The sequence below is a fragment of the Strongylocentrotus purpuratus genome, unplaced genomic scaffold (assembly GCF_000002235.5).
Source record: "Strongylocentrotus purpuratus isolate Spur 01 unplaced genomic scaffold, Spur_5.0 spur5_scaffold_4, whole genome shotgun sequence".
Classification (NCBI taxonomy): domain Eukaryota; kingdom Metazoa; phylum Echinodermata; class Echinoidea; order Camarodonta; family Strongylocentrotidae; genus Strongylocentrotus; species Strongylocentrotus purpuratus.
This window is the reverse complement of record NW_022145610.1, coordinates 24,935,352-24,949,827: the sequence shown is the minus strand read 5'-3', so window position 1 is coordinate 24,949,827 and position 14,476 is coordinate 24,935,352. Positions and strand designations below refer to the sequence as shown.

The 14,476-nt window shown below is 36.3% G+C and overlaps 1 protein-coding gene across 1 annotated transcript in view; it reads right to left on the bottom strand.

The window, feature by feature from the left end:
• Positions 1–13,986, bottom strand: part of LOC100890165 (neural proliferation differentiation and control protein 1) — a gene marked incomplete at its 5' end in the record, with an annotated part of 38,848 nt that extends 24,862 nt beyond the window's left edge. The window contains 4 exons of the mRNA XM_030997115.1: positions 3,990–4,056; positions 6,601–6,723; positions 9,153–9,287; positions 13,971–13,986. Coding sequence (XP_030852975.1) covers positions 3,990–4,056; positions 6,601–6,723; positions 9,153–9,287; positions 13,971–13,986 — 341 coding nt within the window. The remainder of the gene's footprint in view (positions 1–3,989; positions 4,057–6,600; positions 6,724–9,152; positions 9,288–13,970) is intronic.
• Positions 13,987–14,476: the final 490 nt, after the last annotated feature.

The window sequence follows — 14,476 nt, the reverse complement described above, 5'->3', positions numbered from 1 at the left end:
TGCAAAGTTGGTCTTTATGAATATGACATGGAGAGAGCAATATTATAGTGACCTAGATGGAACAAAATTTAATAAATTTTTCTCTCCCTGAATGTTAATAACCTTGCTCTCCTTTCCAACTGTCCACGCGGTTCAGATTATTATGACATGTACGCCGTTAACTGCAACTGGATTGCATGTATCAATTTATATAACAACAACCAAGAACAAAACCAGTTCCCTTTTCTACAAGAGTTAGGTTATATATCCTGCTGTTGTTCAACTTGAACTGAAATTAATGCAAGCAAATGTGCATTAAACATATAGCAAAAGATATTGCATCACAAATGCATACAAAGACCAGGAAGATACCTTTGAAAATGATTGGATATTGACCCATATTTTGGTCTATCATTTGAAATAAGGGACCGAATACACATGAAAGATCAATTTCATGTAAATGAACATGCATGCATGTAGTATGTATACAGGATGTATACAGAAGGACACCATTTCTAGCCTAGACATACCTGCAGAAAAAATGATACCAGAAAGAAACATTAAAGATTGGTGATTAACATGTACTGAATGATATTTATATTTTTTATTTTTATTTTTTTTTTTGGGGGGGGGGGGGGGAGGAGGGGGAATAAAGAAATAAAGTAAATATAATGCATGGGACAAGAATCATGAAATTAATAATTACAGTTTAGCTTGTTTATGTGAATATGCAAGCAAGACAAGCATTTCTCAAAAAGTAAAAAAGAATCTTTGGTAGAGCTTCACTTTCTGACACCCTTCGTATGAAAGGAAAGGTTGATTGAAAGTTTGGACATGCGATTGTAGAGAAGAACAGGTGCTGTTTCACAAAGCCTTTTTTCAATGACAAATGACAAAAAATCAGTGACAAATCTGCTGATATCCAATCGGAAGCAAGGATTTCAGTAGCTTATAACAAACACTGCCATTTATCACTGATGACAAGTTTTGTGAAGAAATTAGTTGGAGGGACGGAAAAGCTAGGCCAACAACTAGAATGGTGTCAGACTTGACATTAAAGGTGACAGATCATATATGACAAAAATGAATAAGAAGACTAAAGATAGAGAGGGATGGAGAAATAACTAAAGAGGGCTTTGGTGCGTAGACTTGCCCTTGGCAGAACACGCGAGACGAACAACAAAAATCCATCTTCCATCTCCGCTTTTCACCTACCAACCCATTACATATTAACTGCCCCTTAATGGCAACTTGGATCGACTTTCATTAGAATGCCAAACACACTATACAAACCACTTTCCCGTACTCATATTTGCCAAAGCCGACAGAGGTTAAAAGTCACTTACAATCGAGTGGATTCCTTGATGGCCTTCCTCACTGCGACGTCATCCACCACAAGAGGGCGCTTGTCATTATCAGGATAACAGAAACAACAACTAAGGCAGTGAAATACTGTGCTTGTCATATTTCACACACTACAGATCATTATAAAGTAAAATTTGCTAGAATGAAAGTCATTTTGTTGCTGAATATACTGCGATTTCAATATCTTGACGATTGCAAAATCTTCATGAAAAAACTTTGATGTCTTTTTCTGCCAGTATAGAGCTCCTTTAATTAAAGCTCCCTTCTAGTGTAAACGCCATGTAACACAATGTAGTCTGCAGTTTATTTTAGAGTGATACAATTTGGTCATTCAGATCAGCAAATCCTAGAGATTCATTTTCCAAAATGGCTTATCCTCACTTAGAAGAAAAAAGAAGCCTTAGAAGAAAAAAAGAAGCCTTACAAGCTTAATTAGTCATTAGACCAATAACAACAGCATAATTAGTCAACAATCCAATTAGTACAAAGCTACCCTGTACTGTAAAACAAGCAGTCCAATGTGATAGAATCTGGTCTCTTAGATCTGTTAGGGTTCAACCTCTAGAACTATAGATCCTGTGCCCTGTATGAGACCGGTGTAGTATAGAACTTATCCAAGAAGAAAAGAAAGTCTCTCAGTTCAGGAGTTCCTGGAGGAAATTCACACTCGCTTCAATCAACTTCCCATAGTTTGTTTTGGAATGCACTGGTTCTTGATCACTATGGATCCAGAAACAACTAGAAACTGTTCTCCATGAGCAACAAAACACTAATGACATACACAAGAGTAGGTCTATGTGTCACTGCAATCCACTATTGTCACATGAACACCAAATTGCTGGCATATTAGGACATCTACAGGTTGATCAACATGCATGTCTTGATCTCTCCCTCCATTTAATAAACAAGGAGTATTTGCTAAACACACTGTACATTCATTGACGGGGTTTGGGGGTGTGTTTGAAGAAAAGATTACATTTGGCTGGTATGATGGCACCATCAAATCTACTTAGATCCTATCTTGTGTTCTCAGTTTCTTTCTCTGTTTCTCATCTCTCTGTGCTGTCATTTGCTGTCCCTAAACTTCCCTATCACAACCAGCTTATTTCAAATAATCTTGCATGCCTTTCATGTCCTTGCCTCCTGGCCAATCCCCTGGTCTCTCATATTCTCTTTCTATCTCTATCTCTATCTATCTATCTATCTATCTATCTATCTATCCATCTGTTTGTCTGTCCCTCTGTCCCTATCTTTCTGTACAATGTATACGCCTCTCTGCATGTTGTCTACCTCTCTTTCCGTCTACGTGTGCCCCTCCCTTTGTAAATCTCTACCCCACAGAGTTTCGTTTCAATCTAGACATATCATATACTTTTCTAACAAAACATATATATATATATATTCCACTCTTTCCCTTGTCTTTCCTTCTCCCCTTCTTGCATTTTGCTCATTCACTGCCTCGTATCATTTCCTAGTTGCAATCTCTCCCTTGCCAACAAAATCAAATTCACAAACATATCAGTTAAATGAACATATCTACAGAAAGAAAAATACATACAAAGCACTTAGCTAGACACCTCATCTCACCTGGAAGACAATGTAGAACCCATCACAGCAATAGAGCACTGTAATTTATCTTGCAAGCTTCATAAAAGTTCCTTCAATAATCAACTACGCAATAGTCACCACTGACAGTAAATACAAGTATGCCAACATAAATCACATGCTTGGGTCGTAAACACGTACATCAGATACATTACATATTGTTCTTGAAGAGTATAGTCAGTAAAAGTACAAATCCATTGACCCGGAGTTATGGTTTTGCAAATTTGACAGGTAGCATTAGTTATTTTTCACGGTAAACACCAGTAAACTAAAAACCTGGACATGATCCAGAGATCCTTGTTTTATGCAATCTAGAGCCACAAAGAACAATCGATTGAAGAAAAAATCTATCATTATTTCTGGCTTGGAGAAAAGGTTTAAAATAAATGCTGGTATACCTGAGAATACTTTAACATGATCGCATATACCTGTAAGAAACATTATACTAAAGAGGGAGAGAGAGAGGGAGGGAGGGAGGGAGGGAGGGAGGGAGGGAGGGAGAGAGAGAGAGAGAGAGAGAGAGAGAGAGAGAGAGAAAGAGAGAGAGAGAGAGATGTGGGGGGGGGGGGGGGAAAGAAAGGTCAACAAAGAGATATGTAAACACAACCAGAGTGTAAGACTTAGAATGTAATATATTTTACATTAAAGAAATATGAATGGAAATTAATATGCATATCAAGCAAACAGAATAAAAAATAACGGATCAAAAAAGGGAAAAGGATCAAACAAATATAGTGATGAAAAAGACAGAAACAAGAAATAAGACTAGAGGAAATATGAGCAATTTCATACTTAAAGAGTAAAATAAAAGTTGAATCTAAAAGGACCATTAGAAAGAAAGAAAGATTCACTAAAGAAAGATTCACAATAGAAATAACAGCATGGTGTATACTGAAATAAAGAAGAATTGCCTGAATCATAAAGTGTATATATATGCTAAATTGGATCACTCAAGGCTTAAATCACAATGACACACAAGCAATATACACATAAATCATTCTATTATTATCATTAGTTTTTTAATTTTCTATTTCACTTACTTGTACCAGCAGATAAAAGCAATTGCAACGCCGATGATGGCAACAGCAACACAGCCAACGACAATCACTGCAAAAGAAAACGGGCACAAGTATGAAAAAAGATAATCACGTCTGATCGAAATTATAGCATGCAGCACGAAAGGAAATCTTTAAAGAGAAGGTTGAGTTCTGGTCAAGCGATTGTATTGTGAAAGAAACGTTGTGGAATCGATCAGAAAAGATTGATCATATAAGTATTTACCGTGTATGTGTATTGCAAGGTTCTGGAATCATCAAAATGCTAAGAAATTTGGGCCAGTTTTGGTAAAGTTACAAGCGCTGTACACAGAAAGATGTATATGGGACTATTAAAACGAACACGTGCCGAAAAAATCCGTCCCGATTTTTATGTTACATGCCATATTTAGAATATTAAGGTATTTGAAGAGCCATGCTTTTCAGGGAAGATGTTTTATCTGATGTTCTTCCACACTTGCATCATACAATGATAACGCTCACAAATTATGTTTCATCTCTTCCCAGAACTCAACCTTCTCTTTAATAAAGTTTCTGAAATTAGTTTTCTTGAATTTGCCATTTTATCTTCCAAAAAGCAGAAAACATTGTATGTCATAAAAGTATCGTTGTAAAATCTTCCTTTAAATAAAAGCAATCTCTCCAAAGGATCGAGAATCAGAGATGAGAGAGCCTTATTCCAAAGCAGTGCAATTGATAACATGTAGGAGAGTAGGGTTAACCTGGTTCAAGTTTGGTACAATATGGCTATTACAAAAGAACATACGCCATGTACGTTGTGACCTACAGAAAACCAAGCTGGCCAAACTCTGTGTATAGATGGCTCTGATCCAAAATTTCAAATGCTGCCATCTGTTGCTCACATCAAGGCAATAATGCTCAGCAGAAACATAATTGCTCAATATTCTGTATTAAAAGAGTAATAGATGGTTGTTGCTTTGGTTGAAGGCACTCTCATATTCTTTATCAAAATCAAATTACAAGTTTATATCACCACTAACTAATATGTTATGTGCATATGATGAACACAGATAATATATGCAGTCATATGCACACAAATTTTGATTACCTTTAGATAACTTAGATACACACAAAAAAAGGTTCAAGAAAATTACATACTTGAAGTACTTCTTCATGAAGTATTGTAATTATGCTATCATTTTCTTAGACTTTGAACCAAAAGTGCACAAAATTTCAACATAGATGGCTTAGACTTATATATTCATACCAAAATTCTATCAAAGGTATGATTTTTATTCAAAGACAACAGCTTTACACGCTATTTTATTCCAGACCTTGCACTCTCATTGAAGAAAACTCATGATCACTATTCACATTTCTTGTATACTGCCCTCTTGTGTCCTCTTCTCCACATGCCTGTACAGGACTTTGCTATGACGTTTGACAAATTTGATCCATCATTACTATGCACCCTTGATACGTACAAATGCCTACCATATGTTACATGATATCGACAGCTATGTCAAGATGCCTTAGATTTTAACAGGAACATGCTTTCAAATAAAGTGTTTCATCGAGTTTGGGGTAAATGTTGAGAGTCAAAACATACGCCCCTACCTATAGCTTTAGATGGTTCATAATTACTTTACATGTATATCACACCTCTACCCAGTAGTTGTATTTCTTATTCAGTAATGTTATGGGTGCACAGTGTTGCATACTGCACAGAAAACAACGTTTGAAATCTTAAGAATTTGTAAGTAAGTGATGTATACAAATCAAATTTACTTAGTCATATTTTGAAATAGAACTACATTCTACGAAAATATTTTGATAAATTGGAGGATCCGATTCTACCACCCCTGCAGCTTCAGTTAAGTAAATAGTCCTTCACGGAAAGCAAACTTGAGTGACAGCAGAACATTTTAGAATTAGTTTGAAAGCTTGATGTCTCTCACGTACTACATGGGGAATCTTCATTCAGTCGTTAGTTGACTTTCAGATGAACTACCCTTCTTCCTATAAATTTCTTTAAAATGACACATTTCTCAGAAACAATGCTGCATAAATATAAAAATTCCCACTATTAACAAATTATATGAACTACAGAATTGTCCTTCCTCTGGAAAAGTGACTTTGGCACTGTTTATTCATGCCTGTACTTATAATCGATAACATTGTGTAAATCCTACCTTATAACCCAGTCCTACTGACAGACTTATAATAGACCAGACCCCCCCCCCCCCCCCCAAAAAAAAAAAAAAAAAAAAAAAAAAAACAATTATATGACCCCAAATGGCAAAGAATCCATTGATTATTGGTCATTTTGGGGTAATTTAGCAGTGAGGCTGATGGAGGGATAACAGTTGACTTGACCACTTGCCTCATACAGGACTGAGCGGCTCCTGTATGAAAGCCTATGGTCAATATTCTAATTCAGTTGAACCTCAGTGATCCTTGGGTCTATAATCATGTTTTTTTTTTTAAAGAAAAGACCTCAGACTATCAAACTTCCTTTAGTTATACCAATTTTGAACAAAAGACGAAACCCAGTGTTAGGTTTAAAATTTGAGAACTGGCATACAGGCCAAGTAAAAGGGGCATAAAAGAAATAGTAGTTAATGGGTAAACTTACGGATGAATTGCCATTCTGCTAACAAGATGACACTGCCGTTGTTTTCAGCTTGATGAATCTCAACGTCTGCGTTTGATTCCTGGAGCCCATCACTTGGATAGTTCTCAACACTGTCATTGGGATCTGATGAAAAATAATGAAGAAATTATTAATAATACAAATGTAATATTGTTAAATTAAATATGTTTATAGCATTTATGTCAAACACCCAAGGAAGAGGTGCTCCAATATTACCCAGCTCCAGCCTGGCTACCGATAAGTGCTCACAGCATTCAAAGAATTCCTCCCTTCTGGTACCTATCTAATACCTGGATGGATGGTGATAAATGTAGATATGTCTTGCTAAAGGACACTCACACTGCACTGGGGCTCTATCCCATTACCTCTGCAGTCAAGTGCTAAAACCACTTGATTCCAAAGTATATTGCATTAACTGATTTATGCAATATAAAGTGGCATAATTCTTCTTGTCAAATATTACAGCTCATTTATGCTTTAATAAACAATGTACATGCACTGTAGGCTTCAGTTCATGCATAGATGTGGTCTCACACACAACAAAATACATAACATATCATATACAGCCCCCACCCCATGATTTTCTAATTTTCTTAAAGTGCCCCCATTTCTCTCACCCATAGCTAAATCATTAAGCTCAATTTAGCTAAATTCACTCTGAATGAAAAAAGAAAAATCACTTGAGCCTTTTCACTAATTAGAAGATACCAGCTAGAACAAGACAGAACAAACTCCTGAAGTACAAACATACTAAAGTCTAATTGAAAGAATATGAAGTATTTGTTAGCTACATGTATGTATATTCTGTAATGGCTTCCAGAGTCAGGACATAATAACAAATTTAGAAAAATGTTAGTCTTTGTTTTGTTTTGCTTTGTTGTTGTCATGTTTTTTTAGATGGGGGGGGGGGGTATGTTTGGGTAAGTGATATTCTATTTCTTTGTTCAGTATATGCCCAAAAAAGAGTCACATCCAGGTCTTTCGGGGCTCCATCAGATTCCAAGAATCGTTCTAAATAGGCCTATCGTCATCAGCATGAGATTGCCAAATATCCCTCTATTTAAACTATCCCGATCGCAAATTATCCACTTAATTTGCATCTTCATCATCCCGAAGTTGCAATTACTGTGATATTTGGTCGAGATAATCATTCAAGATATCTTGGGCTATAGTTTGCAAAATATCCCGCTATTTGTCCGGTGTGTCTTCACCAGCCCAAAGACTCGCACTATGCGCGAATGCTGAGCAAAATATCTTAAGCTAATTTCTCGAGCTTGAGTTTCAAGTATCAAGGTCAAATCTCGAGCTGATGAAAACGCGATTTGTAACTTCGGGATTATTTCTTAAATCAGAAATAGCATGCTATTTGGCAATCTCGAGCTGATGAGGACAGGCCTAATACAGTGTAATGAATGATTGTGTAGAGGGTAAGCAACAATGAGTCATAGCTTATGTGCATGGAAGTGTCATCATGCGGCAAGATCTTAAAGAGCACCTTGCAAAGTAAGAGAAAATAACACCTTAAAGCCCCACTGCACTACTTATAGCTACTTGTGCCTCAGTGTATAGCAAACAATGCCTAATCGGTGAGGTCCCCCATGATCCCGTTTTTCTGATGTTAATTGAGAGCTGATTTGATGAGATAACCACCTGCCAGTGACCTTACAGGGAGGTCTACTCCCTCCTGGCCAAAACTAGTACAGATAGGCTTTCAAGCCCATATCTGATTTTGGTTAGCTCCTATAACATTTCATCAGATACTAGCTATTCTAAGCTGCAATGAAGTTTTGTCTCATCATAAGTAGAATACGAAACAAGTGTATGACAACAGATTAAAGATAATTTACATGATAGCCAGGGATGGAAATAGACACATGCCAATGCTTTTGTAAAACCTACTGATACAGAAGCCGTGAGCATATGCATATTGTACAAACCTATGTGGCATTGCAGAGTTGTCATTTTCAGTGGAAACAAATATGAGCTCAATTATGCATTCCATGTAGATATATTCACACTAAAATTCATTGCTGGAGATTGTGGGTTTCGAGCCCCGGTACAGCACTGGTGTCCTTTCGCAAGACATCAACCTACATTTGCCACTCTCTACCCAGGTGTTAAAGGGGTACCAGTAGGAAGGAATTCCTTGTATGCTGTGAGTAGCAAAACTGGTAGCCTAGCAAGAGCTGGAATAATAGTGGAGTGCCTTTTGGCACCTTGAGTGGTAGACGTGAGTGGTATAAAAAATATACGTTACAACTATTTTATTATTTTCAAAATTATGGATACAGGATATAGGTATATGTTGCTATTGTGGCTCTTCTTCTTGCTAATACTACTAAATACTATCATCATCCTTTTGTATGATTATAGTAAGCTTGTAATTTGAAGGTTTTTTTTAAATAATTTTTTTTTTGTTAATATGTAATTGTTTATCATTGTACTTCGTTTGTTACTGCGCTAAGAGACTTCGATGGTAAGCGCTTTATGCTCGCTTATTTTAATTATTATCATAATTATTATAATTTTCTTACTTTCTGGAGCACCTCCTTGTCCTGCTGTATCAGAGTTGGCCTGGTTCCCTTCAGCTCCTACATCAGCCTCGCGCTCCTGGTTGACTCCAGGAGGACCCTGTCCATTACCTGTATCAACTTCTATACCAGTGGTACCTGGAAGAAGGATGAAAAAATGGTATCGATAATTAATATGATGATTGATATGGATAATCATGACTGGTAAAATCATAGAAGACAGCCTCTTGCTCCTAGCTGACTCCTTGAGTAGACTGACCATCTGCTGGAGGAGACTGCCCATTACTGGTATCAACTTCTATACCACTGGTACCTGGATAAAGAGAGGATGGAATAAATTGGTATTACATGCATTAAATAAAGAAATGATCTCCCATACTTTAAAGCCCCACTGTTCTACTTGTAGCTACTTGCTCCCTCTATATAGAAAACAATGCCTAAGCGGTGCCTGTTGGTCCCCCATGATCATCTTTTTCTAATGTTAATTGAGAGCTGATTTGATGAGTTAACCACCTGTCAGTGACCACGCTGGATGGTCTAATCCCTCCTGGCCAAACTAGTACAGACGGACTTTAAGATCTTTCTGAACATAGAAATTGCCTTCTAATATTTGCTTGAAAATTGCGATAAAGCTATCATTTTCTGCATTCTACTTCATCCATTCGCCAGAATATTATTCATCAAATCCATAGTCTAGCCAAAGAAAAATCACCCCCAAATTCCCTCATCACTATCAATAATTTACAAGGGTTACACCCATTCAATCCCTCTAACATCAATATGAATAATAGAAGACTAATCCAAGGTTACATCAATATCTCTGTCTTTCTTTTCTCCATCTTTCTCTGTCTTTCTTTCCTTCTTCATTTCCCCCTTCCTTCCTCCTTCTTCTTCTATTTCTCTCTTTCTCTCCTCCTTCTTTCCTCCTTCTCTTTCTCTCCTTTTTCTCTTTCTTTCCTCTCTTTCTTTCCTCCTTCTTTTTCTCTTTCTCTCCACCTGTTGTTTCACTCTTTCCTTCTTCCTTGTTTTTCTCATTCTCTCTCTCTCACTCTTGTCCCTATTCCTCTACTCCCTCTCCCTCCTGTTGATGTAGGTTGATATGTCTGTCTCTCTGCCTCTTCCTCCCCCCCTCTCTCTCTCCCCTATCTCTTTCTATCTCCATCCCTCCCTCTCTCTCTCTTACCCCCCCCTCCCCAATCCCCCCTCTCTCTCTGGTTATGATATCCCGACCCAAAATTTCATTATTTCCTTTCCCATTCTTCCAGCTGTTTTGCTGCACACACAGGAATAATCTGATAAAGCAGCTTGCCATGGTATGATCATATCCAAAGCTCTTCCCAGATTTGAAAGATAATCACTTTCCCTCCTTGTAATGGATGAGTCAAGGCATTCATCATCTTTTTTTTATTATATTTCATTTTTTTGAGAGTATATCATAAAGGCATTGGATATTAAAAGTCTCATGGCTTAGTGACATTATGGTTCTGAACGTATGAATCTATTATGGGTACTGTTTAACAAGGCAGCAGGGGAAGCTATGAATATAAGGAGTCTAAATAATTGGGGACAGAAATGATCTTCCTTTGGGGGTTATCATTGAATTTCTTTGATGGCATTTTTTCAAATTGCACTTTTAATATTAAGCAAACAGAAGAATAAGATTTTGTTTCGGTACTGACAATAAGAATTATTCAAAATTGATATGTATGTAGTACTATACATCTCTAACCAATAAAAAGAACTTATGAATAGAATTGTCAAAATAAGAATAAAATATATTTTATATGTACATGTAGACTTATATCATTTTTGTTATGGTTAAATCTAACTCCATTAAAACAATTCTACTGAATACAAAATGCATTTCCTTGAATTTGACTTTGTAACAACAAAATTGGGGTTTTCCCTTTCTCCTGTTTTCCCCCCACTCTATAATCTGTATCGACTCTAACTGCCAATCACAATTTTCACATGGCACAGTGTAAATCCACACAAGTAGCAGTCATAGGCTCGTGTATTTCATGCACAAATAAAAATCTTGTTGACAGAAGCAGCTGTTCTCAAAAATATTTTTTAAGGAAGGAATGAAGCAATGGAAGCAATTAATATCTATAAAATGATTGTATTATAAATGTAGATGTACACTAACATGTAAATGATTATAAATGTAGATGTACACTAACATGTAAATGAATAAGCCTCATATATATACCTAAATGTACAGTTCATAATATGTATATGATTATATAAGTATATATACTCTCTCTAAAAAAATTGAATGATCACTGACGTGACTCCTTTGGAGAGTGAAAATGTAGTGAAAATATAGTGAACATTCACTCTTTTCTTCTTAGAGAGCACTCTAAAATCAATCAATATTCACTCCTAAACAAGTGAACACTGATGTGACTCCCGGGGAGTGAAAATAGAGTGAAAATTCACTCTTTTTTTTAAAGAGAGTACAGACAGACAGACAGAATGAAAGATAGAAAAACAATGATCTGATTAACAGACACAGGGTTAAAATCAATCTCCATCGGGGTTGAGTGACTAGCTGAATCATCATACATCTAAGGGGAAAAAAGGGATAATTAAGAACAAAGGGATGGAATCATGAGAATGGAACAGATGTAACAGCAATTGATAAGATAACAATACCATGGCCATGTGTGTACAGTTTGTGTACATACTATCTGAATAAAAAGAATTTCGCTGTACAAATACACCCAAAGATAAACAAAAAAATTATGGGATTTCATTCAAGTACAATGCTTTTAAAATGAATTATTAGGGATTTTGTTCAATTCATCACTAATTCTCGCTACCCCAAATAGCGATTCTGCCGAGATCCGGGGAAAATCCTGAAAACGCGCATTGCATTATGGGATAGCTTTTCGACATTACAGCTTCCTGTGCAGGCGTTCGTGATCACAACCCTCTCTTTCACGGTAGAGTTTAACGGCCTTTTGTGCTAAAGTCACTAATTCTGCCCGAAGCTTTCCATTGCATATTATAATCTGTACAAATTACACTGATTGGCATCGATTTTAGCGTGCGTGAAAACTCTGCACAGCGAACACAGGCGCTAGCGCCAGCGGGATGGGACTCTATACCGGAAGTTGTAGTGACGACCCGAGAGAGTGAAAATTACCTCGTCTCGCGAATTTCGAGATTTTCGTACCTATTTAGGGTAGCGAGAATTACTCATTATTTTATATTATATGAATCATTCATTTTGCTGGTGGGGGGGGGGAGGATATGAAAGAGGGAGACAAACAAATTAGAGAGAGAAGAGACGGTAGTAGTAAGAAGAAAGAAACACTAAGTACATGTATATCAGAGAAAAAGACAAAATACAAAAGAAGATACAACTCATGACAAAAGCTAAAAAATTGGGGACTAAGAGAGATGACGTTTTGAAATTGTATGGCAGCTAGGACTACCCAATTCTAAAGTGAACCCATGAACAGCAAGACAGCATAAAATCAACCTCAAAAACTTTACCGGTATTCTATGTGTCAACAGTTATGGGACATAAAGAAAATTAAATCACATAAAACTGGCTCACACGGAACCAAGTCCGTCTTAGGTTCCGTGCAGGCCATTTTCCATGGAAGCATGCACAAGAGCTTCAAGCTGTCTTCTCACAAATCACATTATGTTCATTGAGAGTATATTCAAACTTGCAGTATCTCTCTAAAGGAGTTCTGTAGTATTTGAAGCTCATAATTTGAATGTAGTATGGCTACACGTAACCCTTAACAAGAGTATATCTTTTGGCGATTGGTACAGTGCCCACTTTACGAGAATGGGAGGGTTAAATCCCAGACATCCTATGATTGATGTACCCATAATGCATGAGCCTGGGGGACAATACAAATGAGACACAGTACATTAATCATCACTCCCTTCTTTTATGTCATCCCTTCTTCTTCCCCGAGGTGTTAAAGAGAAGATTTTTCCCATCAAGAAGCTTTTCAATCTCGTATCCCATCTGGATTATAAATAACTTAACCCTCCCCCCACACACATTTAATTCTGCTACAAATGACAAATAGGTTTGGGAGTAGCACTACTTTGAGTTATTATCGCCCCTTTTTTGTTTTATAAATCTGAGATGAGCTTTATACAATGTTAGAATTTTGAAAGAGAAATGGTGATTGTCGATCTGCATCAGTTCAAGTATTCATATCAATCACAAGCAGATTGTTTATTTTCAACTTTGAAAAGACATTACATTATTTAGAATAAATAATTTTTAATGAATTATGATGGAATGATCATGATCAAAGGCTTGTAAAACAATGACTCATCAACAGAGAATGCTACAAATAATTGCTACAAAGAAGTACATTTAACCATTTAACTGTTAAAGGGGGACCAACATAAAAATGTATTTTTGTCCAAATCCTGGTCCTGCGTTTAAAGACATTATAAAATTATCAGCTTTATAATATCAATCCTGTACATAACAGCTGTATGTTTTATTACACTCTTTAATAAATGATGGGTTAAAGCGACTTGTCAGTAGACTACTCAGCGCACCCATACAATCAGTACACACAGAACCAAAGTCTGACTTACTGTAGCACTGTGCAACATGTTTCATGTTATTATTTTCTTTTCATACTTGTTAACCATTTACCAATAGAAGGCTGGGTAAAGGTGATTGAGGGTTAATTTGTCTACCGTACATAGTACACAAACATGCATGTAGTTATACATTAAAAAAAATATTATTCTATATAATCATACATATATGTTTTTTTTTTTATTGCTCATAGTGGCTAAAGAAAGAATGCAATAAAGATAGTGACTTACCTCCATCTCTTTTATTTATAACATCCAGAATCTTCTTCACATTTTCTTCATTATTTTTAACCACTGTGTAAAGGAGAGAACAAGAGAGAGAGAGAGAGAGAGAGAAAGAAAAAATAGGTAAATCGACATGTCATATGTATTATGATTACAACTGATCTACAAGTACAGATTACAGACTCCATAATTACAATAAATACTTATTGTCTTCACTTAGCAGACCATAATTGTAATTACCCAAGAGACTTGTACAATCACATGTACATGTATCCATTATTTTGTGAATTTAAATACAGAAGTCATCTTCTTGTCAAACAGATCATCATAAAAAACAAAGAGAGGCTAGTTAATTGGCCTCAATACACATGCATGAATGTCATGTGGAGATATGTATTGTGTATCATATATGTGACAACATTCTTTACTTGAAAGGAAAATACAAAGAAAGGCAGAAAATCACTTGCATCACCATTTTTTCTTTCTTGACAATAAAAAAATGGTGGTAACAG